We start from the raw sequence: 27,798 nt of genomic DNA on the forward strand, positions 1-27,798 counted from the left end.
GCCGCAGCGGTGAGAGGCCCGTGTACCAAAAAAAAAAAAAAAAAAAAAAAGTTAAATCGATATTCTTTAAGAAAAGTTCTAGCACAGCCAATTGAAAAGAGCCTATACGACCAGTTACACTTAGGTAAATCAGGCTGTTTACTGAAACTAGACTTAATTTGGCCCAATTTGGTAGAAATGAGGATACATTAGAGAGAGATTATGTTTTGATAATATACCTTTGTGGATACTGAGGTTTTGTATATACTGAGGGTTTTTGTATTATCTACATCCAAGATGACCTTGTTGCTATATTATAAAGTATTTTAATTAAGTTACTAAAGGAATATTCTAAGCTTGTTTCTGAAACTGATCACAGTAATCTATCTTTGGATGAAGATCAGATGCCCCATGATCCACAACCAGGAGATTATACATACTGGAAAGGACATCACTTATAAGACTCTCTCCCACCTAAATGAAAAGAGCCCTTATCAGGTATTAAGTAGTTCATGCGCAGTGAAATTGAAAGAAACTGACTCTTGAATTAATATTTCCCACTCAAGGGCTTCTGTACTGGCCTGGTTGATAAAAGGACTGCTGACCTCAAACAACACCCGCATGAGAAAAAGACAACAGCAGTGGTAGACAGCTGACCCAAGAATTTGGACCAGGTCTGTTAAGATCCATCCTAATTCAATGGAACTGTTCACCAAATGTGTCTCCCTATCAAAATGTAAAGTTTTTGTTTTATTTCTAATATACTTCTGACTCCAATGTTCAGGATAGAAAGGAAATTCTCCAGTGAAGCTGAATTAACTACTCACGATGTGTATCACTGCTTGCTACTGAAAGATCTGCAAACAAAAAGGGAAAATGATGGAGGAAACTTTCATGTACTGAGGTATGGAGAAGTCATTCTGGCTTATAAGGTAAGGCTGTTCTAGTTTATCAAACATACATTGTACATCTGCTTTAACCATTAAAGAATGCATTTAAAAAATCAAAATGAAGTAACTGGTTCAGGCATCCAAAATGGATCTGGGTGCCTATTATGGACGTGGTTTCAGACACATTCCTATATTACTGAGAACTTGAACTTTCTGAGCTGTATCAGACTCAAGGACACTATCAGCTGCTATGAAACCTTTCTCTTTAGGAATGGTAACAAGCAATACAGCTCAAGCTATAGCCTCCCAGCAGAAGGCACTAGATTCTTTAGGCAGAATAGTACTAGATACTAAAATTGCTTTAAATTATATTTTGACAACAAAAAAGACGTGTAGTGGCCAATAACTCCTGTTATGTATATGTTAATACCCTTGGAGAAGCTGAAACACAAATAAATAGAGTTAATTCAAAATCCTACTTACAGAATTTACATAAAAACGACCCACTCTGAAACTTATTTTCCTGGTTGCCATCTGTGACAGGAAGACTTTGGGGGTATACTACAAGGGTGCATTTTCATCATTATCCTCATTATAATATGTCTACTAATTTTCAAATGTTTGTCCAGGTGCTGTGACAAAGCAGTCACAGAGAGAGGTAATGTTTTATAATACAAAATATTGATGCTAAGCAACTTGAAAATTCTTTAAAAATGAAAAGTCAGGGACTCGGGACTTCCCTGGTGGTCCAGTGGCTAAGACTCTGTGCTCCCAATGCAGGGAACTAGATCACACATGCTGTGACTAAGACCTAGTGCAGATAAATAAATAAACATATTAAAAAAGTCAGTGACTCTCTCCTCTAATCCTGAAAAAGGTTGTTGCCTCTCTTCCCCTCAGGCTTGAGGTGTATCAAAGAAAAAGGCTGACTAAAACCAAGCAGGACCCTGTGGGCCTTCCTAGAGAAAGACCCCCCCCCAACAATGTCCCCTGTTTTAGCCTCCCAGGCCTTCCCTGAGCTCCAAAGAGCAAATTTAATTAGAAGAAAATGCAGAAACAAAGGAAAGCAGTCAACTAAGGCAAAATAATAATTTAGCCATAAAACAAAGTCAAGGAACTTTAGTGCCTCAAGGGCTATAAATAGTATCCTGAGCCATTCCCTTGAGTTGTTTTGCAGATATCAATACCCCCACCAGGTGAAAGAAGTTAACTGCATGCTGACTACCAGCATGTAGACCCCAGACTGGTTGGAACCAAAAGGCTGAGATTCCCAAAACATCACCCAATTATTCACCATTAACCAATAAGAATTGTATGAGCTGATCGCCCATCCTGTGACCTCTCCCTCAGTCTTCAAAAGCCCTTCTCTGAAAGCCGTTGGGGAGTTTGGGTCTTTTGAGCACAAGCTGCCCGTTCTCCTTGCTTGGCACCCTGCAATAAACTGGGTTGTGATAACAAAGTACAATGTTAGCTGCTGAGTGTTGGGTGACCTGATCCAAGTTTCTGGTTGGTAACAGAAATACTAAGAGTCATTCAACCTAAGGTACTGATAACCCCCTAAATATCATCAGAAACCGTTGGAGGACATTTTCTTCCTGAACATCATCTTCTGACATCTAGTAAAGGTAAAAACAGCTATCCAGTCTGGCACCCTCCCATTTGTTTAGTCATTTGCCCACCTGTCCAGCATATATGTGCTTTGGTATCTCATTGAGCTCTTGGCCAGGGGCACTGGGCAGAGGCAGGGAGTGCCTCCAGTGTGAGAGACTCACCAAAGTGTGTGTCATAACTCTTACTTTGAATCTGGGGAGAGAGAACTCTTACTTTGAATCTGGGGAGAGATAAAGAAACCAACAGTTCAAAGATAGATAGGAGGACACAAAACTAATCAGCCAGTCCCCGATGAAAGAGAAACACGGCTTTCAAGATGTACCGTCAGGGTGTGTGCTAATTTATTATGGCTGACTTGCCATTTCAGCTTCCTGGGAAAGGAAAATTCCTGTGACTTGAACTGCGGAAAGACAGAAGTTATCACAGATGTCACATGGCTCAGGGTGGAGCCAGGGAAATCAAGAAAAGTAAGATGTTTCTTAGTTTCCCTTCACTCAAAACCACTATTTCCCTAATTCTATCAAACTCCATAAAAGGCACAAAATAGAGCTAGAAACTTGGAAATATCCAAAAAGTGAGCAAAGGCTCTAAAATTAGAGACCATCCCTGTTCCTCCTGTTGGCCTGAAAAGATACCCTCAGTCACCTCCCTTTTTCTGTTTAGATCCCCTCTTAACTCCAGATGAATATGCAGCTTTTGGCCAATGCATCTGCTTCCCCTGCAGTGCAGCTAGGGTCCCCCGGATTCTCTACCTGCTCAGTTTCTACTCACCAGTTGTTTTTCCAAAGCTCCTCTCACACGTTAAGCTCCTCTCTTCTGGCTCAGCCCCAGTTAAGTCCCGCATCTCCCTCTGCACATGTGTGCTGGGAGGGAGCATGTGTTCTGGGTGCAGTCTGCACTCTCCGTTGAAGGAAATGGAGGTCACGTGCCCTGCAGTGAGAGTTAGCTCCACGGCCAAGGCCATTTCCTTCAAAGAGTCTGGGAACAGGCCCCATCCCTCCCATGTCGTTTCACAGCCTTCTCTACAGTTTCTGTAATTAACATTCACAGGTCTGTAATTAACATTCACAGGTCCGAACAAAACCTGGAGTTTTTCTGTTCTTTACTAAATAAACATTCGCTTCACAGAAACCAGCCCCAAACTCATCAGTGTCCAATTACGTGAGAACAGGGATGAGGGGGACCAGGCTATCATTTCCCCACTTGCAGTGAGAACATTAACGAACCCTGCCTGGCAGTGCCCTCCAGTGTCCAGGAGATGGTCCTCTCTCCCACAGGCCCAGTCCTGCCAACAGGGGGGCTGTGAGCCCTTAGGGTGGACTCCTACTTGCTTCTATCCAGTGAGGCTTTGGGAGGGAAACTGAGCTGAAACAGAGGTTGCTCCCTTCCCCTTGAGGCCTGTGGAGGATGTTCTGAGGTCCCGGTCACAGAGCGGGCCAGGATCCAGACAGCTGCCGTGGCCAACATCGTCATCGCCCCATGATGAAACTGGGCTCGTCCTCCTCCTCTGTTCCAGACGCCGCCTCAGAGCCACTGGATGGCTGCTCCTGGGACTGACTGGATCCTGCAATCACACGACATTTGGATTAGAGAGGTACAAATCTTATCGAGTATCCCGATTAGTGAACAAGGGGTACTCCAAGAAAGGACTGCTGAGGAAAACCCAGGAACCAGCTGTTCCTGAACTGTATAGGGGGAGCCAGAGAGGTCCTCATGTCCATCAGTCCCCATTGCCACTCCCGGGTGTAAAGGGCCAGTCACAGAACTGACCTACCACTGCTGGAGGGTGGGCCTCATCCTTATGAAAAGGTCCAGCACACATGAGATCCTGACGCCCCATAAATCAGGCCTCACTGCTTTTTATATGATCCCCTCTAAAGTCTGTCACCTTGGCAGGGCGACGTCCACAGCAGCCCTTTAACATTTAGCGCTAGGCTGATAACACTCCTGCTGACGTCTCCAGCTCTCACCCCAGTCTGCAAAAGGAGTCTCAAAAACCTTGTAGCAGAGGGCTCTGCCTACAACAGATATGTCGGCTTCCCGGCTCTTCCCACAGACACAGAAGGCCTCTGTGACACTCCATGTGCAGCTCTGAATCCCAGCGTCTTCCCTGGCGGTGTGCCAGTCTACCCTCAGTGCAGCTGAGCTGGCTAGGAGCACAGCACAAAGACAGCTTGTTCCCAACTCCTCCTGCCCTCTTCTTGGGAGCAGGGCAGCAGGCGAGAGCTGGGACGAGCCAGAGCCCACACCAGTCCTCCAGCTCCCCGTCCACGCCAGGAGGCCACTTGCAGGTACTGTGGGCCTCCTCCTGCAGACATGCAGAAACTCACTCCAGCATCCCAGGGCCCACAGGCACCCAGAGCTTTGCTACTGCTGTTGTCACAGGGCCGAAGAGCTTCAAGGCCTGGGGATGCCCAGGGCACAGCACAGTCACCTGCATACCCTAGGATGGGACACTAAAGAGCACTCATGGCAAGGGGCTGACATCATCTCTATGATTTAATTATTTAGGATTTTCCTCCATCTTAACCTCATGCCGAAAAGAACGAAACCTCATGCCAAAAAGAACGAGAAATTTTGAAAGTACAAACGAGGAGCATGTTTTAGTAGCTAAGATTTGTTGAACACCTATTATGTGCCAGGCACTGTGCTTATTGTCTTTGCATATACGTACCGTCTTAACTCTAAACAACAGTCTATGAGATAAGTAACACTCCTCTATATCCATTTTACAGATGAGGAGTAAAGCTCAGAGAGGTTAAGTAATTTGTTAACCAAGGTCTCATACTCAGTAAAACCAGGACCTAGGATTCAAACCTGGACTATCTGACTTTCAAGCCTCTGGTACCTTGCCTGCAGAAATGCATAAGGAAACGGAGGCAAAAGAAAAATGGCATGATAGCCATGAAGAATGAAATAATGACATCTACAGCAACATGGATGGACCTAGAGATTATCATACTAAGTGAAGTCAGACAGACAAATACTATATGATATCACTTATACGTGGAATCTAAAAAAATGATACAAATGAACTTAGAAACAGACTTTGAAAACAAACTTATGGTTACCAAAAGGGAAGGAGGGGGAGGGATAAATTAGGAGGTTGGGATTAACAGACACACACGACTGTATACAAAATAGAGAACCAACAAGGACCTACTGTATAGCACAGGGAACTCTACTCAATCCTCTGTATTAACCTACATGGGAAAAGAATCTGAAAAAGAACAGATATATGTATAACTGAATCACTTTGCTGTACACCTGAAACTAACACAACATTGTAAATCAACTATACTCCAATACAAAATAAAAAAGAAAAATGAGGTGAAAACAGGAATGAGGTGAGCCCACTGAATGGATAAGGAAAATGTGGTCTATTCATACAGTGCAATGATTCAGCCTTAAAAAGGAAAAAAATTCTGACAGGCTATAACATGGATGAACCCTGAGAACATTATGCTGAGTGCAACAGGCCAGTCACAGAATGACAAATACTGTATGATCTCTCTTATAGGAGGTACTCAGAGTAGCCAAATTCAGAGACAAAGCAGAAGGGGTGGTTGCTGGTGCTGGGAGGAGCAGGAAATGGGGAGCTATTGTTTAAAAGTTATAGTTTTTGTTTTACAAGATGAAAAGAGTTATGGGAATAGATGATGATAATGGTTGCACAATTTGAATGTATTTAGTGCCACTGAACTGTACACTTAAAAATGGTTAAGATGGTGAATTCTGTGTTATGCGTATTTTACCAAAATTAAAAAAAAAAGGAGGGGAAGAAAGAAAAAAAAGAGAAAGAAAGGTAGAGAGCGAGGCAAGGGAGGGAGGGAGGAAAATGCTATGTAGAGACTGAGTGAAAAACTATAGATGGATCAAAAACATCGCTCTGAGCTCCCTGAACTCCTAGGGCAGAACTCCCTACGCACTCTCATGTCATGGCACTCATGGAAAAGGACAGTATTTCGATGGCATGTGGGGCAACTGGTCCAAGGCCATGGGCACTCAGTCTCCACCCTGAAGGCAAGGGGACCAGGGTCTCTGCCATGTGTAGTCCATTCCCCATATACCAGCGGGGGAGCTCTGCTCTAGAACCTGGGCTCCAAGGCTGAAACTGCTGATTACTTGTCTTGTTCCATAACTTAGTCATACTTGGTCAGCCTCAAGCCTCTCTAAGAACCACCAACCGTATCCATAGAGATCTGAACACAGCAGGACAAGAGCATAGGCTTTGATCTTTCATTCTGATCTTAAAGAGACAGTAAACAGGAGGCATCTTTGAGCTCACCGAGTAGACATCATGAGCAAGGCTCACCCTCCTGAGTGGAAGAAAGTTATGGAGAAGTTATCACTAAAATTAAATGGTGGCAGACACATGCCCAAGGAATCCTGTGGGGCTTTGATCCCTTTATGAATCTTGTGATAGATGAATGTGTGGAGATGGCAACTAGTGGGCAACAGAACAATACTGGAGTGGTGGTAACACAAGGAGACAGTATCATCATGTTAGAAGCCCTGGAACCAGTATGAACAATGGCTGTGTTCACCAGAGAAATCAACTGCTTCCACATGTCCCCTCCACATTTTACTATGATAAAAACTGGCTCGTGTACATTTTACTACTGAACATTTTTATTAAATAAACTTTTGTAATAGTGGAAAAAACAAAACAAAACCCAGTAAAATACTCATTAACCTGGATGTTTGTGGAATGGGGTGTTCTGGATGCCTGAAGTGCTGACTGACAGAGGAGGACTCAAACCGCTCCTTGTGACTGAAAAGCTCCTGAAAATGTAATACCTCAATTAATAGTAAACACAGTTGTTTCCTGTGTGTCGGAGACAGGTTGTTGGGGCCTGGAAGTATCTCTCTCAAAGAGGAGAAACCTAGGAATCTGCTGCACATTCAAGTCATTTGGTAATTCAACAAAATCATTTCATTCTCCAATGAAAAGAAATAGGACTCAGAGAAAAAGCTGATTCTAGGTTAGGGACAGGAAATACACAAGACAAGTCTGACTATCTTGTAGTACCAGAAACTAAGGAAATGCTGTTAAAAACAAAACAAAAACCCTCAAAACTCCACCAATAATGGGAGTATGTAAAAGGGACACGGGCCATCTGAAAGAGCTCCCAGTGGCCAAAGCTGGAAGAGTTTGGGCAAGAAAATGAAGTAGTACTGGATTAAACCTAAAGTATAAAATAAATAGCCCAGAGTCCATACTGATTTAAAGAAATGAGGGAGAAGACAAATCCATGCAGAACAATTTCAAATAGCTTAGGTAGCTACTCCGCCCTCATGGAGGGGCTGTATAACCCGCCACTCCTTAAGTATGGGCTACGCATAGTGAATTCTTTCCAAAGAGTACAGCGTGGGAAGGGGAAGAAAAGAGTCACTTTACACAGAGAACCCTGAAGAGCATTGCCTGAGCAGGTGATCAAGGGCAACATCAACTATGACAAGCCATCCTGACAAGCACCCAGTCCTGACATAAGAATGGTACTTTATCTCTATGGTCTTCCTCCCCAAAATAAATAACTCATGAGAAAAACCTCAGACAAATCCCAACTGAGGGACATTCTACAGAACATCTGACCCTCAAAACTCTCAAGGTCATCAAAACAAAGTCTGAGAAACTGTCAGAGCTACCAGGAGCCTAAGGCTACATGATGACTAAATGTAATGTGATATCCTACATGGGATTCTGGAACAAGAAAAAGGCATTAGTTAAAAATTAAGGAAATATAAATAAAGTATGGACTTTAGCTACTACATGTATCAACACTGGTTCATTAGTTGTGACAAATGAACCACGTTAACAACAGAGGAAACTGGGTATATGGGAATTCTTTGTACTATACTATCTTCGTAATATTTCTGTAAATCTAAAATCATTCTAAAACAAAGTTTATTTAAAAAAAAAAAAGGCACTGCCTACCCTCATGGAACTGAGATTGCAACTGAATAGATAAGCACGCTATGTGATTCAGCAGATTCTGTAACCAAGTATGTGCAAAACCCTGTGGAGCAAGGCGGAGGCTGGGTGGGGAGGGAGGTTAGGAAAGGCTTTACAAAGAGAGGAAGGTGCAAGATGAGAAGTTTTCCAAGCAGATGGGGAGCCTGGTAGCATGAAAATGAAAAGAGCTCAGAGGCCTGAGCATGAGGAGAGGTGGGAGAACAGAGGTGTTAAGCTTGGTGAGAGTAGAGGACACGTGGAAGGGAGTGGCCAGAACAAAATGGTGGAGAGACCAGAAAGGGCAGGACTGCAGGAGCTACTGACTAGGTTTCAAGCAGGATCACCTCGCAGGTAAGCACAAGGCCAGTGGAGACACATTATCTGGGATCAAATCCCGGCCTGTCACTCACTCCCACTAGCTCTACGGGTGCCATTACCACTTGGTCCCTAAGGTCAACTGTAAAATGGGGATAATGTCACTGCCTATCTCACAGGGCCACTGTGAGGATTATGTTAGTTAATACCTGCAAAGCACCTTAGAACTGGGGCTACACAATAAATGTTCAATAAATGCTAAGTATTGTTATTGTACAAGCAGAAGAATGAATGACAATCCAACCTCTGTTTTAAAAAGAGCTTTGGAGGCTGTTCAAGGTGGGAGGCGTCGGGGGTGGGGTGGGAAGAGAGTGGAGGCTGCTACCATAGTCCTGCCACATCTGGAGATATAGATATATATTGACTGATTGGCTGTGCCGGGTCTTAGTTGTGGGCTTAGCATGTGGGCTCTTTGTTGCAGCATGCGGACTTCTTAGCTGCGGCATGCATGTGGTATCTAGTTCCCCGACCAGGGGATCGAACCTGGGCCCCTGCATTGGGAGCACAGAGTCTTACTCACTGGACCACCAGGGAAGTCCCCTGGATCTATATTTTTGTAAGGTTTTTTACTAAATCCTCAATGAGACCTTGACTTCCTCTGAAATCACATTCTTATCCATGTGGAGGAATATGACAAGGATATGGTAAAAGTGTACACCATTGCACACTGTTGATGGCAGTAAAAACTCGTATTACTCCTTTGGAAAGAAACTGGCAATACATTTCAAGAGCCATGAACTCTTTTTACACTCGTGATCTAATTATTCCCACTGCTGGAAATTTATCTCAAGGAAATGACCCAGAAAGGGGGAAGGGAGACAGGTGCATAAATTCACTAAAATATCTTCTGAAGAGAAAAACTGGAATCAATCTAATGTCTAACAAAAGAGAAAATGTTAGGTGTATCATGGCATGTCAATTGCTGGATATTATCAGTCACTGAAAAAATTATGAAGGACCAGAAATGCTTATAATGTTAAATAAAAACAAGCAAAGTGGAAACTGTTCATACACTACAATTATCATTACATACAAATGACATGTGCATATGGAGAGATTAAAAGAAAATGGACAGAAAGACAGGTGATCTATGAGGATGATAATATTTGAGCTTTTTCCATTACTCTTATGCTATTGTTTACATAAAATTTTAAAATCTAAGAATCTGAGATTTTATTTAGACTATAGGAATACTAGGTAAAATGCCACTGAGTGTAATTGAAACTGATGTTAACTTTTTTAAAAAAACCAGATGAATGGAGACTTTCCCTGGTGGTCCAGTGGTAAAGAAGTTGCCTTCCAATGCAGGGGACGTGGGTTCGATCCCTGGTCGGGGAACTAGGCTCCTATATGCCACGGGGCAGCTAAGCCTGCATGCCGCAACTATTGAGCTCGCGTGCCTCAACTAGAGAGCCTGCGTGCCACAAACTACAGAGCCCATGTGCTCTGGTGCCCGTGTGCCACAACTATAGAACCCATGCATCCTGGAGCCTGTGCGCTACAACTAGAGAAGAGAAAACCTACACGCCACACCTAGAGAAGCCTTCGCACCGCAATGAAGAGCCCACACCACAATGAAAGATCCCGTATGCCGCAAATGAGACTTAACTCAGACAAAAAAACAAACAAAGCAAAAACAAACAGATGAATGAATACGCTAGGGAAAAAACCTTTTGTACTATGGAATTGCAAGGACATGGGAAAATATTTGTGATACAATGTTATATGAAAAAGTAGGACAACTGTAAATATGATGCTTATATAAATAGGTTTATACAATAAATATTAAAATTGAAATAAAAAACATCATGAAAATGTTAAAGTGATTTTTAGTAAGAATTATGGATAATTTTTATTTTTGACTTTATTTTCTGCATATTCTAAAAATTTCTAAAATGATCACATATTACCCTTATTCTCAAAAGACACAAAGGCTATGGATATGAATAGTTTTCCAACATAATATGTATACGAGTTTTGGCACTGAAACAAATAGTTCAAGCCAAAACATAAATTGAGGGGCTTCCCTGGTGGCACAGTGGTTAAGAATTCGCCTGCCAGTGCAGGGGACACGGGTTCGAGCCCTGGTGTGGGAAGATCCCACATGCCGCGGAGCAACAGAGCGCGTGCACCACAACTACTGAGCCTGTGCTCTAGAGCCCGCAAGCCACAACTACTGAGCCTGCGTACCACAACTATTGAGCCTGCGTACCACAACTACTGAAGCCCGCATGCCTAGAGCCCGTGTTCCACAAGAGAAGCCACCGCAACAAGAAGCCTGCGCACCGCAATGAACAGTAGCCCCCGCTCGCTGCAACTAGAGAAATCCTGCGTGCAGCAACAAAGACCCAGTGCAGCCATAAATAAATAAACAAACAAATTTATTTTAAAAAAACCCCACATAAATTGAGTGCCTTCCAAACACCAGACACCAGCTGAGATATGAATTTTATTAGCTAGGGACAATTTTGCCCCCCCTGCCCGACGAGGGAACGCTTGGCAATGTCTGAAGACATTTTTGATTGTCAATGACTGAGGGGAGGGTGGGTGCTGCTGGCATCTAGTGGGTAGAAGCCATGATGCCCTTAAACATCCTACAATGAACAGGATATAGTCCCTTACAACAAAGAATTATCTGGTCCAAAGTGTCAACAGTGCTGAGGCTGAGAAACTGCTTCCCCCCACCCCCAGTTCTGAAATGATTACAACAGGTTTAGTGAACATCCATCATCTCGTATAGATACAGCATTAAAGAAACAGAAAAAAAATTCTTGCTTTTGATGAGAAGTCTCTTAACAACTTTCATTCATGATGTACAGCAGTATTAATTATCTTTATCATGTTGTACATTACATCTCCAGTACTTATTTATCTTGTAACCAGAAGTTTGTACCTTTTGACTACCTTCATCTAATTCCCCTTCCTCCCATTCACCCACCTCTGTAGCCACAAATCTGATCTCCTTTCCTATGAGTGTTTGTTAGCTTGTTTTTGAAGTATAATCAACCTACAACACTATATTAGTTCCTGGTACACAACACAGTGATTCAATATTTCTATACATTTCAAAATGATCACCACGATAAATCTAGTTGTCATCTGACACCATACAAAGATATTACACAGTTACTGACAGTATTTCCCACACTTACACATTTCATAGCTGTGACTCATTTATTTTGTAACTGAAAGTTTGTACCTCAATCTCCCTCACTTATTTCTCTCCTCCCCGCCACTGTCAAGAAACTGCCCTTGACGTACTTAGTAACAAATCACCTTAAGGTCACCCTGGGTTTCTCTGGTAGGTGAGCCTGTGTCAGGATAAGTAACATTGGTATCAGAATACATCGTTTTGGGAGTTCAAGGCGTCACAATAATCCAAACTGGCTTAACACCATCCTGTGGTATCATTCAGACAAGTTCCACACTGCAGGGCGTCTTCACTGAACTGCTGGACCAGCACGGACAACAAGCGGGGATATTTCCTCTCCAACAACAGAACGGAACTCCTAGCCAGCTGCCCCTTACCACTTGATAGGAGAAGAGCCAAAAAGCTCGAGTAATTTATCTCCAAATCCCTCAAGAACCCAGAAGCGCACAGAAGCCACCTTGTGGCACAACTGATTATCACATTAAGTTTCTGTTCACTTCAACCACCTAGAAAACCTACTTTCCCTTTCACAAAATGAAAAATAAGGAAGGAAACTGAGAGGGTGAGGTAAAAGGCACACAAACCATCTTTAGGAAGTTATCCCTATAGCACTCTCTATCCAGCTCATTTGGTGCAAAGCATATACAACCATGTATTATTACTAATCATTTTTTTAATAGGTACAGGTGCTAACTTCACAAGTAGAAGAGCAGGGCTCATGTATCATAACAATGATTTTCAAATCTGTTTGACTGCAGCCCACAGCCCACATAGAAACTGAAAGAAAATTTCACAAAACAGTTATTCAGGGTGTGATGCATTCTGATATTTTCTAGTCTACTTTATGCATGTTTGAAAAAACCATGAAAAAACCAACATCTGTAACCTCTAAGCTGATTTCATGACCCAGTGAGTAAAGGATCACATCCCTCAGTTTGAAAAAACACTGTGCTACTATGATGCAACATGGGCACAAACATCTATCCTTCTGATAGAACTGAAGCTCAGGATGGGGGAGACCCAGTGAGAGGGCACAAGGCCGTTTTAAACAGGTTAGAGGTTCTGGATGAAATCTACCATCTCATATACTCTTAATAGCCTTGGACAAATTAAAGAAAAGTGACTGAAAACTGAACGATCACATGCACCTAATGTGTAAAAGGGGCTAGAAAAGGGGGATTTAAGAAACCTCAATTCTGGGGACTTCCCTGGTGGCGCAGTGGTTTAGACTCTGTGCTCCCAGTTGCAGGGGGCCTGGGTTTAATCCCTGGTCAGGGAACTAGATCCCACATGCATGCCGCAACTAAGGAGCCTGCCTGCCACAACCAAAAGACCCAGTGCAACCAAATAAATAAATAAATATTAAAAGAAAAAAAAAAGAAACCTCATCTCTGGGATGTTGCCTCCCGTCTCCTTCAATTCTAGAGCTGATTACTAAAAAGTTATTAAGTGATTCCAAAGACCCGCTACAGGTTCATTAAGCAAAACTCAGAGCAAACTAACCTGTTTCTTGTTCTGAAAGGGTTCTTAGATTTACTGGTGAGGGAACCGCCCCTCCTGCTGCCCAAATACGCTATATCTTCATTACAGCAAGGCGTTTGGCAAAGTTACCAAGCTGTGGAATTTTAGATCTAGAAAAAGCTTATCATTTTACAGACTAAAATTAAAAAAAAAAACAACATCTGCTCAAACAGGAGATGCTAAGGTCAGGGTGAGCCAGAGTGAGAGCTGAGCCTAGAACCTACGCCTACCGTACTTACTCCCTGACCTCAAATTATCTTAGTTTAGAATGACACCTCTGTGGGTAAGAGGAAAGAAGAGTGAGTCTAGCTGATTCTTAGCTGGAGAATAACTCCACCCAGAGTTTTAGTGAACAGGTCCATGTTAGCTTAGATGGAGCTCGCTAGTGGCCCAGTCTGGCTCAGCATTTTTACCAATGACAAAGGAGGTATGTTTATCAAACCTGCCCCTGACACGGTAACATGCTTACTTCGATAATCAGAATTCAAAAGGATTTTGGAAATCTGAATCAACGGAGCCAATAACACCAAGCTGAAATGCACAAGAGCTAAATATCAAGTCCTGTAATTGGATTCAAAAAACAAAATAGAGCGTGGGCTCCAGGTAAGACAGAGCAAGCACATTTGACCCCGTTTCTCCACTAAACACAGCTATAGAACCTGGACAGAATGCATGGACTCTGAAAAGCACACAGACTGGGGAAAAAGACCAGAATACAAAGTACCACTGGAACAACATTGTGTTTCCTGTTTTTTTTCTTTCTTCCCTCCAGTATCCCCCAGCCTGGACTCAGGGTGATCCAATATGCAGAAGTGGAAACTGGGCACAGACACAGTTCCAAGAGAAACATACCCGTTAGATGCTCGGGGGATACCACGGTTCCAGAATCCATCATTTTAGAGGCGAAAAGTCAAGGGCATGAACGTGAACGCAAGGGAGAGTTGGGAGGCAGAAATTGTGGCTGAATAGGAGTCTATTTGCAATTATGAAAAAGTACCAGAAATTGTCACAGCCAAGAGGAGCCTAAGGAAATGTGATGACTAAATGTCATGTGGGATCTTGGAACAGAAAAAGGACATTAGGTAAAAACTAAAGAAATCTGAATAAAGAATGGGCTTTAGTTTAATAATAATATGTAAACCTTCTACTTCTGATTCAAGGAGTAAGAAAGTGGACTCCTAATGCTCAGAGGAAGGGAAATTCTTGTGTTTCTTCTTTCCTCTCCATTCTCTCACACCCTAGCTCCCAGGCAATCCTGCCAGTGTCAGGATGGCCACAGCGACTGCGGTGCAATAGGGGCTTGCATGTGCAAAAACTCTGAAGGAGCGGAACCTTCCCCTCTGATCAGAGGAGCTGTGGTCCTAAGATGGCTGCGCAAACTCTGTTGCTTTTCTTCTCTGTCCTCCCACCACTCAGCCCTGGATGCAGGGGCAGCTGTACAAAGTACGTGGCAGAGTAGGTAACTAAAGCCCCAACTTTCTTTTCTTTCTTAAATATTTACTTATTTATTTGGCTGCGCCAGGTCTTAGTTGTGGCATGTAGGACCTTTAGTTGTGGCATGTGGGATCTAGTTTCCTGACCAGGGATCAAACCCGGGCCCCCTGCATTGGGAGCTTGGAGTCTTAGCCACTGGACCACCAGGGAAGTACCCATATGGGATCTTTTTTAGTTGCGGCATGTGGGATCCAGTTTCCTGACGAGGGATTGAACCCAGGCCCCCTGCATTGGGAGCTTGGAGTCTTAACCACTGGACCACGAGGAAAGTCCCAAGCCCCAACTTTCTGGCTGGAGGTCTGAAAAGGGGAGCCCCAAGAAACCAGAAACTACAGGGGAGATCATGGAGAGAGGATTAGAAGAGACATCATAAAGTTGTTTGTAAACGCCTGGGCTGGCCCTGACAGCACATGCATGGATCTGGCCCTAATCGTCATGCCAAACACTTTGAGAATCAAACTCAAAGAACTAAACCCTGACTGGCCACTGGGTGGCACACACAGGACACATCTGAGAGCACAGCAAAAGCTTTAAAAGCCAAACTGACACTGGAACCACAATCTACAGAAGGCTGGTCAGAACCTGTGTTCCAAACACAACCAGGTTGACTGTCTGCTAAAACAAATATCAGCAAGACCAGAGCCTCATGATATAATATTCAAAATGTCCAGGATCCATAGAAAATTACTCGGCATGTGAAGAATCAGGGAAATCTCAACTTGCATGGGGAAAGACAATCAACAAATGCCAATGTCAAGATGCCCCAGATTTGGAACTACCAAATACTTGAAAGTAGCTATTTAAATATTTTTCCAGGAAGAGTGAAGACTCTTGAAACAAATGGAAAGATAGAAGACTGCAGCAAAGAAATAGAAGGTATAAAGAAGAATCGAATAGAAATTGAAAAACTTTTCTGAAAAACATAATTCACTGGATAGAATCGATAAGCAGAATGGAGATGACACAGGGAAGAGACAGCTCGAAGCCAGATCAATAGGACTTATCCAATATGAACAACAGAGACAAAAAAAGACTGAAAAAAAAATCCCCAATTTGACAAAGATACATGCTTACAGATTCAACTAGCTTAGTGAACTCCAAATCCAACTCCAGGATAAACCCAAGGAAATCCATTGTGCACACATATCATAAACAAATTCTCAAATTCCTGACATCTAAGGTTCTTGAAAGCAGCCAGAGAAAAACAATGATAGAACAATTTGAATAACTACATATTTTTTAAAAATCAGAAATCATGGAGGCCAGAGGAAATGGAACAGCATTTCAAAAGTGCTGAAATAAAAACTGCCAACCCAGAATTCTATATCTAGTGAGAATGTCCTATAGGAATGAAGGTGAAATAAAGATAGCCTCATATGAAGAAAAGCTAAGATAATTTATAGCCAGCAGACCTGTTCTAACTGAATGACTAAAGCCAGTTCTTCAGACATATGGGAAACAATACCAGATAGAAGTCTGGAACATCAGCAACAAAGAAAAAGCAACAGAAATGATAACTATCTGGTTACTATTCAAGACTATTCTCTTGAGATTTCTGAAATATACTTGATGACTGAAAACAAAAACAGTAACATCATAAAAACAGAACTACCATATGATCCAGCAATTCCACTTCTGGGTATTTATCTGAAGAAAATGAAAACACTAATTCAAAAAGATGTGCATCCCAGGGCTTCCCTGGTGGCGCAGTGGTTGGGAGTCCGCCTGCCGATGCAGGGGACACGGGTTCGTGCCCCGGTCTGGGAGGATCCCACATGCCGCGGAGCGGCTGGGCCCGTGAGCCATGGCCGCTGAGCCTGCGCGTCCGGAGCCTGTGCTCCGCAGGGGGAGAGGCCACAACAGTGAGAGGCCCACCTACAGCAAAAAAAAAAAAAAAAAAAAAAAAAAAAAAAAAAAAAAAGATGTGCATCCCAATGTTCACTGCAGCATTATTTACAATAGCCAAGATATGGAAGCAACCTAAGTGTTCAATGACAGATGAATGGATAAAGAAGATGTACACACACACATGAATATTACTCAGCCATAAAAAGAATGAGTTCTTGCCATTTGCAAGAACATGGATGAACCTAGAGGGTATTATGCTAAGTGAAATAAGTCAGACAGAGAAAGACAAATACTACATGTTTTCACTTTTATGTGGAATCTAAAAAACAAACCAGAAACAGACTCCACTGACAGAGAACAAACTAGTGGTTGCCAGAGGGGAGGAGGATGGGGGAATGGGCAAAATAGGTGAAGGGGATTAAGAGGTACAAACTACCAGTTATATAGTAAATAAGTCACAGGGATGTAATGTATTGGGTTGGCCAAAAAGTTCGTTCGTTTCCCCGTAAGGTGTTATGGAAAACCCCGAACAAACTTTTTGGCCAACCCATACAGCATCAGGAATATAGCCAAAAGTATTATAATAACTGTACAGCGTACGATCTATGAAAATATCAAGTCATTATGTTGTACACCTGAAACAAATAATATTGTAAGTCAACTATAGGTCAATTTAAAAAAAGTAACATTATCTGAAGGGCTTTTCAATGTATGGAGATGAAATACCTAAGACAACTATAACATACAGAGTAAAGAAATCTGTGTGATGAAAAGTTCTACATTCTACTTAAAGTGGTGAAATGCTGAGTCCAAGTAGACTGTGAAAGTAGTATAAATACAGTAATCTCTAGAGGAACAACTAAAAGACTATAAAAAAGGAAACAGTTAAAAACACAACAGATAAATTAAAATAGAATAATAATAATGTTCAAATAAATCCAAAAGAAGACAGGAAAGGAGAAACAGAGAAACAAAACACCAGAGAGAACAGGACTTCCCTGGTGGCACAGTGGTTAAGAATCTGCCTGCCAATGCAGAGGACATGGGTTCGAGCCCTGGTCCCGGAAGATCCCACATGCCGCGAAGCAACTAAGCCCACGCACCACAAGTACTGAAGCCCATGTGCTCTAGAGCCCATGCTCTGCAACAAGAGAAGCCACTGCAATGAGAAGCCTGCACACTGCAACGAAGAGTAGCTCCTGCTCGCCACAACTAGAGAAAGCCCGCGCACAGCAAAGAAGATCCAACGCAGCCAAAAATAAATAAATAAAATAAATTTGTTTAAAAAGAACTTTTGCCCTATTTCCTACTCCCTCTCCGCAGATCCAAGGTAGACTCCCAATCAACAGCCTCCTACTCACAGTAGCTGTGAAAACCAGCAGCCTAGCAGCCACTGGAGGAAGTAAACTGCCCTGGGAGTTCCTCAGAAGTCCCATACCCAGAGCACTGTCCCTATTTGACCTGTCTGGCAGCTCCCTGGAAACTTCCACTTGCAAGGCTTGTTTTGTCTTTATTCAACCTGACTCAGTGAGAACAGCCTTTTCTTCAAGGTATTTGTCAAAAACAATCAGTGGCAACTGTTTAACATCATAGCTGCCTGAGGCAGTGATAACAGTGGAAGCAAACAAGAAACTGACCAACAGTTTAAGAGGAAAAGCTGGTAATCTAGAAGGCCACATGCATATGCAGAGCTGTGCACATGTCTAAGACAGACAAGTGATGGCCCTAATCTCACCTCTGGCTAACCTTGAGGCTCTGTGCAAGGAGGAAGTGAAGGCTAAGGCAAAACTGTAAACTGCCTGCCAGAATGGTGAAGACATGCTCCACCACACACAGAAAGCCCCTTGGCAAAGATCAGGAGACTTACTGGTTCAAAGCATTTCAGGAAATCTCTAATCTTCAGCTGACCACTAAGCTAACCAAGCAAAGACTTCAGTTGCCACACACAACAAAGAATATAAGCTGTACAGAGTTAGTTCAGGAAAGTCACTAAACACATAAACAGCAACAAAGACAACAAGCAGCAAAAACAACAAACCCTGGGCAGGGAGGGTCAAATTACCAACAGCCAAGGAGACCTATTTCCCAATATAATGGGGTCCAAGCCACAGTACCTCCTTCAACAGAACATGAGACTGGTGGGGTGCCCAATCCTCCTGCCCTTGGACCAAGTACTTCCACATTCCTGTGTGTGTGGGGTGGGGGAAGGGCAGGGAACGTGATGAGGTGGCTTATTTGAGGGATGATGTCCTAGCAATCACGTTTTGGTACTGTAAAATCATTTCTTCTCGGAAATGGTAGGGAACAGGCTAAAACCATACCGTATATAGTGTGTCACACAGTACATTTACAACTCATAAGCAAACTGGTCCTGGAAGGGGCCAATCATATTTCTGTATGTCAGTGCAGGTCTGATTTTATCTTAAGACCAAAAATCACAATTAGGAACCATGTCTAGTCAATCAGGGAACAGCCACCAATTCAGAGATGTGGTGACCAGTTGTCACTGTTTTGTCTCTTAGCATCCTTGGTCCTTTCCATCTGGGACCTCTCTCTCCCTGGTTTGCAGCCCAGGGGTTCCCAAAGGAGTGGCTGGCACCACTGGCCTTGTGATGGGTTCGGAAGCGGGCAGGACTGGCAGCACTGCGGGATGCTGACACGTTACTCACCCCCTATTCCTCCTTCTAACAAATCTCAATTCTGTCTAGGGTGACAATGTACCCAGCATCCAGTGATGGATCACGATACGTTAAAGACAGTCATGACAATTCTGTTTTCTTTTCATCTAGCCTGATGACAGCAAGGGATGGCCAAGTGACCTAGTACTGACCAATGAGATACAAGGTAATATGTCTGGGGGATATTTTGCTCTTCAGTTTAAAAAAAAAAAAAACAACACAACAGACAAGTACCACTTCTTTCCCCTCTTCTTCCTGCTTTAAACGTAAATATGATGCCAGGAGCTGCAGCAGCCATCTCATGCCCACAGGATAAAGGCCAAAAGAACCGCAGGGGTACTGGGCCTGACACCACTGAGCTACTCAACCACACTGGGCTGCCACCTACCACCAGATTTCTTATGTGAGAAAAATAATTCCTCTTTGCTTAACTACTGCTAGTTTTCTATTTCTTGTAGCCAAAAGCATTCTTAACTGATTTGCCAAGTGGCTCAATAAAAGCCAAAGAGACTCAAAAACTCTTTTGCTAGGGACACCCCCTCAGTCTTTCCTACTAGGCAAGAATGAGCCAGGGTGTGGCCTGGAGCAGCTACTGGTACCTCACAACCACAAGGAGGAAATGAGCCTCCCTGAGGACAGGGAGCCAGGGGACAGAAGGAGACAGTGAATGCCAACAACATCAGAGCTCCTTTACCAGCCATGCCCAAGAGGAGGTCTGTCCTGGACTAAGCATGAGGCAGTATCTTTCTTTTTTGTTTAAACCAGTTTGGCTTCCTGACACTTGCAATTAAATGAGTCGAAACTAATAGAAACGAGCCTTCATTTCTTCAGAGGCCAGCCAACCTACTCCAAACTCTAAATCTCATTCTTGACAGGTCAACCACTGTGACCAGCACTAAGAAAGGTCACAAAAGAAAAGTGGGTACCACTCACCTTCTTTCTGTTTCTTCTGTTCAAGTTTCATCTTCTTTGCCAATAATTTCTTCTCTTTTAACTTCTGGCTGCAAATGCAAAATAATTAATTCCTTAACTACCTATTTTATATTTTAGAAAATAAACATCTACTTACAGAACCTTTAGCAATTTAGTAATTACACGAATACTATGATAAAATGAAAGAAATACTTCCTCATGGCTCTGCTACTCCAACATCATCAACATTATCAACCTGTTTCCTTCATGAGTCAAGATCAGATTCTTTGGAGTCCTGAGGTGATTAGCGCAATCAAGACGTGCACGGGTGCAGTCTGTATACTCATGTAGTCACTTAGGCAGGTTACAGACCCTCCTTTAAGGGAGAAGCTAATCGGGAAGTTTGCTCATTACAACTTATTAAACCTGATGTTAAAATACCGACATGAATGAGACACAGAAATCCACATGCTCACCACCAAAGTGCTGACCAGCAAGCTTTGGAGAATCTGTAGCAAGATGGGGGCAGGGGCAGGGGGCAATAAGTGACTTGATCTCTCCCCAGGTACTGGAAGAAAAGCCATTCCTCACGGAAAAGCCATTCCTCCACGGGGATGCTCCACTGTGGGGTTTTTTTTTTTTTTTAGCTGCACTGCACAGCATATTGACCAAGGATCAAACCTGCACCCCCTGCATTGGAAGCATGGAGTCTTAACCACTGGACCGCCAGGGAAGTCCCCACTGTGGATCTTTACACCCAAGACCTATACAGGCCATACAAGTAAACTTTTGACTACAAGAAGGACTCGTTCACCAACTATTTACTTTTACACTTCCCGCCCTAAGTCTCAGTAGTTATGGGATGTCACAAAGCCCTCACCGCTTTTTCCGACGCTTTGCAGTCTGCTCCTCCGCAGCAATTTTATTCTTTTCCAGTCTTTTCTGAAATTCTGCATCCAATTTTTGCTGCAAAAAACCACACCAGTTAGACAAACTCTGGCCTGCGTGGGTATGAAAACTCTATAACTCACACCATTGGGGGTGCTACAGGTACATCCAGGTCTCCAGGGCCACTTTAAGAAATTGCCTCCTTCCCTGGTGGCACAGTGGTTGAGAGTCTGCCTGCCGATGCAGGGGACACAGGTTCGTGCCCGGGTCCGGGAAGATCCCACATGCCGCGGAGCAGCTGGGCCCGTGAGCCATGGCCGCTGAGCCTGCGCGTCCGGAGCCTGTGCTCCGCAACGGGAGAGGCCACAACAGTGAGAGGCCCGCGTACTGCAAAAACAAAACAAAAAAAAAAAAAAAAGAAATTGCCTCACAGGTGAGGCAGAAAATCAATATATGGATCTCTGATGGTGAAATAACTCAGTTCATTAAGATACCGTTCGTGCACAAGTAAATGTAAGAGAGAGAAAGTATGAGAGGGAGCACGCTGAGGATTCCCTGAAGGCAGAGGCAGCACTACTGGCCCTGTTTCGCCAGGGCCTTGGAAAATGTGATATTGTGACTTGTAATATATATACATATTTGGTCTTCATCTACTGTTTTTGGCACATTAAAACTCTTACAAATTTCCTATATGAGAGCCACAGGGGGATCTTTTATTATAATATTTAGTTTTGTTCCCAGTTCCTGAAATAACTCCAGAAATAAAGATGAAATGGGTATCTTCTGTTATTCATAACTAGCCCCTTTCAACCACAGGAGTTTACGAGTGACTTCGGGAAAGCACCTAAGGAACCGGGCTGGTTGCCAAGGGAACTTTCTGCCCCACCTCCCTGACCTCCAGGGAGGGGAGAGGGGCTGAGGGTTGAACTAATCACCAATAGTCAGTGATTTAATCATGTCAACATAATGAAGCCTTCAAAAACCCCAAAAGGCTGCGTTTGGATAGCTCCTGGGTTGGTGAACACTGGAGATGCTGGGAGAAGGAATGGAAGCTCTGCATCCCTTCTTTCATGCAGCTGTTCCTGAGTTATATCCTTTTATACTACACCGGAAAACTAGTAAGCTGTTTTCCTGAGCTCTGTGAGCCCCTCTGAGCAAATTACTTGAACCTGAGGAGGGGGTCATGGGAAACCTCTGATTTATAGCCAGTGGGTCAGAAGCACAGGTGACAACAGGGACTTGTGGCTGGCCTCTGAATTGGGGGTGGGCTCAGTCTTGTAGGACTGAGTCTTAACCTTCGAGATATAGGGCTATCTCCACGTAGACAGGGTCACAATTGAGTTGAATTGTAGGAAACTCACCTGGTGCCACAGAACTGCTTGGTGTGGGGAAAATCCCCACACGTCCGGTGCCCAGAAGTGTCAGAATTGCAGCAGAGTACTGACAGTAAGAAGACACACAGGAGTGTTGCCTCTTCAGAGACAGTGATGGGGGTTCACTGGGTGGAGTGGCCAGACGGCTGCGACCATGGAATTTTCAAGTCCTAACTCACTACGGTTATTAAATGACCGATTCTAAAGCAGCATAACATGCATTGCCATCACCTGCTACTAAACACACCTACACGTGTACATATGTATATGTGAGTATGTACATACATACAAATAAATATATATCCATCCCTTGTATTATTTCTTTTTCTTTTTTTTTTTTTTTTTGTGGTATGCGGGCCTCTCACTGTTGTGGCCTCTCCCGTTGCGGAGCACAGGTTCCGGACGCGCAGGCTCAGCGGCCATGGCTCACGGGCCCAGCCGCTCCACGGCATGTGGGATCTTCCCGGACCGGGGCACGAACCTGTGTCCCCTGCATCGGCAGGCAGACTCTCAACCACTGCGCCACCAGGGAAGCCCCCTTGTATTATTTCTTCCTAGCAGCTCCCTGTTTCTAAGCCTCAGCTTCCTCATCTATAAAATGGGGGAAACAATAATTTCTCTTTCCCTGAGCCTTTAGGAAGACTAATGAACTGCAATAACCTACAGGAAAGCTCTTGTAAACTATAAAGACATCTACTGATAAAAAAACAAGTGTCAGGCTTCCCCAGTGGCGCAGTGGTTGAGAGTCCGCCTGCCAATGCAGGGACACGGGTTCGCGCCCCGGTCCAGGAAGATCCCACATGCCATGGAGCAGCTGGGCCCGTGAGCCATGGCCGCTGAGCCTGTGCGTCCGGAGCCTGTGCTCCGCAACAGGAGAGGCCAAAACAGTGGGAGGCCCGCGTACCGCAAAAAAAAAAAAAAACAACTAAAAACAAGTGCCATGTCTATTTCTTCTAGTTATAGCCATAAATGTTGATGGAGCAAAAAAGGAGCCAGAAGAGGAGAAAAAGGTGGCTTCAACACCTCTGCTAGTCTGCACTGCCAGATTCTGTGGATCTGCTCAGATGGATGCAGAAACTCTGAGAGCAGAATTATGAAATTAAAAAGAAGGGTCTCCTTCCAAGAAAGGAATCAGCTTTAATTAGAGTTCAGCTAGAAAGCAATGACTTCAAACTAAAAGTACCTGATCTGTTTAGAAGCTGAGCTGGAAATGTCTGAAGCGCAACCAAGACAGAGCCCCCCGCTGGCTGCTGACCACACCCCCCCACCCCCCCGGCAAGGGCTCAAGCAGGAGTCAGATGTGCTCTGTCAGTGGTGACAACCTATCAGTCGCTGTGGAAGGTAAGGATTCTCTTGCATCTCTTTTTTTCTTCTAACCTCAGAACCTCTCTTTCACCATGTGAAATAAAACCTTTGCATCTGTGTGGTTTCAAGGTTTGTGAAACATTTTTCTGTATTTTCTCTGGGTCGTTAATCAATACATAAAAGCTTCAGACTAACTGATGGCATTTGAGACAACCGTCTGTCTATTTCCTCCCCTCTAACGCAGTTTAAAAACAAAAAAGTGCTTCTGTTAGTTTCTACATACAGAGTTCTGTTTATTCCTAACAGCGCAAATCCTTCAGTGATCTGGTATAGCTGTGTGACAATTCACCTGAAACTCCTCACTGGAATTGAGAAGTAGCTGGAGAAGAACCACTGACACCTGGGGGCCGAGTAAGGGCTGCAGGACAAGCAAATACCAGGTGAAAACCACCATGGCAATGATCCCATTCTGTTCAAAAGTCATACAGGTGTTTTTCAAACTCAATTTTGGCCATTCAAATAAATTTTTAAGGGACCACTCACCACCACTGAAATCAAAAAACTTAAAATATCTTTCAACAAAGGTGGTGAGACATATGTAAAATCTCTATATATGATCACTGAGAGATACAAAAAGATGAGACAAATAAAAGAAAACAAAGTTTTTAGAGGGGATGACTAAACACTATGACATCCATTCTCATTCAAGTTAAGTTACAGATTCAATTTAAATCTAGTAAAAAAAAATCAAACAAAACTTTTGGAGTGGATAAAATAACTCCAAAACTCAATTCCAGAAAGTAGATAAGTGAAATGTCCAAAAGAATATTTCTTAAGAGCAACAGGAGAGAGGTTTCTGCCCTTTCCCATCAAGCAATGGAGAGCTTAACAGTTCTTACAGTACAATTTCAAAAGCAATTCTCAATTCTTTAAAAAAATTTTTTAAAATTTTTATCTTTATTTATATATTTTTGCCACACCACATGGCTTGCAAGATCTCAGTTCCCTGATCAGGGACCGAACCCGGGCCATAGCAGTGAAAGCACTGAATCCTAACCACTAGACCACCAGGAGACTGTCAGCAATTCTCCATTCTTAATCAATTATTATTTGACACCTATCATGAAGAAATGCCAGTCTCAAAGCTAGAAAACTCAAAGAGGCAAAAAAACTTGAAAGCACACCACTACTAGCACCAAACACACAGCTAACTGGAATTACAGGCATTCATCCAAAAAGAGAGAAACTATAAAGAAATAACAACTCAAGTGGTGTGAGATCCTGCTTCTATTCCATGGCAAATGGCCTGGAGGGGAAAGGGGACTCTGCTGGGCTCTCCACCACCTGGAAGACTCCCTCCCCTCATTCATTTCCTAGTGTGAGCAGCCTGACGTGCTGGGTCTGACCTAGAAGTACCCTGGACTCTACCTGACATCTGTTTCTCATGCTGACTTTACAAGGCAGCCCTCACACAAGCCACAACCAGGTGTATCTACTCTTCTTCAAGTGCTTTTTTCTAAGGTTTAAGTGCACACTGCCTGAACCCAAGGGTTCAGCCAGCCTCCTGGCTCACTAACCTTCTCAGCCATGGCATCCATGTAGTCCTGTCGCTGGTACTCTCTCCGGCGCAGATGCCTGTACACATGGAACTCTCCACTGCCGGCCCCAGCGCTTGAACCTAAAGCCAGGACAGTCCAGAGCTTTTGATGATATCCAGTTACCAACACAGGCTACTCTTAATCACAGGGGACCAAAGAAAGACACTAGAAGTGATGGAAGGGACCAAGCCTGCCCTATTCCCCATTGTACCCCAGAAGCTAGCACACTGGCTGGTATATTGTAGGTATCATTAAATATCTGTTGTGTGAATGTTGAATGTGAAGTCACCAAAAATTCCACTCTAGCGCAGTATTACGAGGACAAGCAGACTATCGTTCAGAGACCAGAAACCTAAAAGAGAGCCTGTGACCTTTCCCTCCCCCACCAGATGATTTCACATTTGACATGCTAGGTTTCTACTTAGTTGAAAAGATGTCCATGATATATGAAGTGAAAAAAAGTAGGTTATCAAATATCAAATAGTATGTGTAGAACAACCATATTTTTGTAAACATTTTTTCTTAAGCACGAGTGGTTTTGACTACAAAGAGGTTTGGAGGACTATATCAAAATGTTACAAATAGAACGATAGATTACAGTTGGTTCTAATTTTTTACACCTGTTATTTATTCTCTTTATAGTTAGTTATGTTAACTTACAACCCAACAAAATAAAAACTATTTCCATTTTGAAAAAACAAGGTATTAAAAACAATGCAGAAGAAAGTTCTCTAATGCCAAGCCACAAGCAACAATACCCCTTCATTGTAAGAGCAAAATACTGGATCAGTGAACTTTTTTTTCCTTCCTATCAGGGATGGAATTAACAAATACTAACTGCAGAGTTTTTAATACCTACACTTTAAAAACTGTATTTAAACACACACCCACATCCAAAAGACATTACCCATTACATCTCGGACAAATTCTGGGGGAGGTCGAGGTGCCCATTCATTCATTTTTTCTGGAATTGGAACTGTTTTGTCCTGCAACATTTAAACACGAAAGCATTTGTATGTATAAACCGGCTGACAAAGTGACATATTTTTCAACCAAAAAACTTCAACTGAAGTAGTGAAGTAAGGCTGCTTTGCTTCTTGGACCCAAAGCTGAATTTGTTTTCTTCCCTCTGCCTTTACTTCATCCTGTATACTCTGGGTCCTATCAGAGCCCACAGCTTTGCCAGGGCTACACTCAACTTTTCAGGGCAGAACTCAGAAACGCGACTCATCGTTTATGGCTGGAAACCTCCAACCCCAGGTGTCTTGGCCAATGCCTCTCTAACAATTAGTGCTGTTTAGAAGAAAATAAACCCTTGTGCTAACCCACGGATTGTATCTTTCCAGTCTAAGGCTTCTGTTCACAAAGTTAAAGGGTCTTAGGGCACGAGAAGCCGCTTCGCAGCGCCCTCATCCAGGCTTGGCTCTAACATGAGAGCAGAAAATAGCTCACTATCTCCGGGGCCGCCTACTCCTTCCTAAGGTCTGACCCTGGGGCTCGGGTACTGAGTTCCAGAGTTCGGAAGCGGGGAAAGAGGGCCCGCTAGCGCCCAGAGACGCCGGAAGGGAAGGGGGTAGGACTCGGAAGGGCCGTCAGCCCGCGCCTCGTCTCACCGGGTTCTTCATTAGCCGTTCCAGCTTGAGCTTCTGCTCCTCCGCCGCATTCTTGGGGATGACGAGCGCCTGCGGCTCTTTCTTGGGCCTTGGCGGTCGCACGGAGGAGGCGGCCGAGCTCGCCATGAGAGCTCTGCGGCTGTCCTGGCGAGCGGTTGCCCGCGCGCGTATGACGACAGAGCCGCGCGCCAGCAACGCAAGCGCAGTCTCCTAGCTGGGCGGGGCTGGAGCGGAGTTGCCAGCCGGAAGCAAGGTGCTGAATATTCATGAGCTTGAAGCCCCGGTGGGTTATTTTGATTAAAGCTGCTTGATTTCTTCTGAGCAAATCAGCGCAGCGAATGCCCACGTCCCTGGGGGAGAGGTTGGCCCTGCGTGCCCGAGGCCCCGGCCCCAGCCGACCTCTTCGACCCCAGCCGACCTCTCCAACCCCCGACGCCGACCTCTCAGCATCCCCCACCCCCGCACCCGGGCCTTTGTCCTGGCGGTTCCTTGGGTCTGGTCCACTCCCCTTGCCATTTCTGACAATGTCTTTAAGACGGCACAAACGTCACTGCGAGCTCCCTGAGGACTGGGGCCGTATCTCTTTTGTCCACCTCGAATTACTCT

The 27,798-nt window shown here is 43.9% G+C and overlaps 1 protein-coding gene and 1 pseudogene across 2 annotated transcripts; one reads left to right on the forward strand and one right to left on the reverse strand.

The window, feature by feature from the left end:
- Nucleotides 1–3,559: 3,559 nt before the first annotated feature.
- On the reverse strand, nt 3,560–27,318 carry PRKRIP1 (PRKR interacting protein 1; the record flags this gene model as incomplete). Its single annotated transcript, XM_079719635.1, has 6 exons — nt 3,560–4,044; nt 20,437–20,504; nt 21,296–21,381; nt 25,559–25,659; nt 26,487–26,565; nt 27,193–27,318. The coding sequence occupies 6 exons, from the start codon at nt 27,316–27,318 to the stop codon at nt 3,950–3,952; spliced, it is 555 nt and encodes a 184-aa protein (XP_079575761.1). The 3' UTR covers nt 3,560–3,949.
- On the forward strand, nt 5,603–7,051 carry LOC307063471 (small nuclear ribonucleoprotein G-like; annotated as a pseudogene). The gene has a single exon. The product of its transcript is annotated as a small nuclear ribonucleoprotein G-like (transcript).
- Nucleotides 27,319–27,798: the final 480 nt, after the last annotated feature.

This window comes from Hyperoodon ampullatus, assembly GCF_949752795.1.
Source record: "Hyperoodon ampullatus genome assembly, chromosome: 14".
NCBI classification, from domain to species: Eukaryota; Metazoa; Chordata; class Mammalia; order Artiodactyla; family Ziphiidae; genus Hyperoodon; species Hyperoodon ampullatus.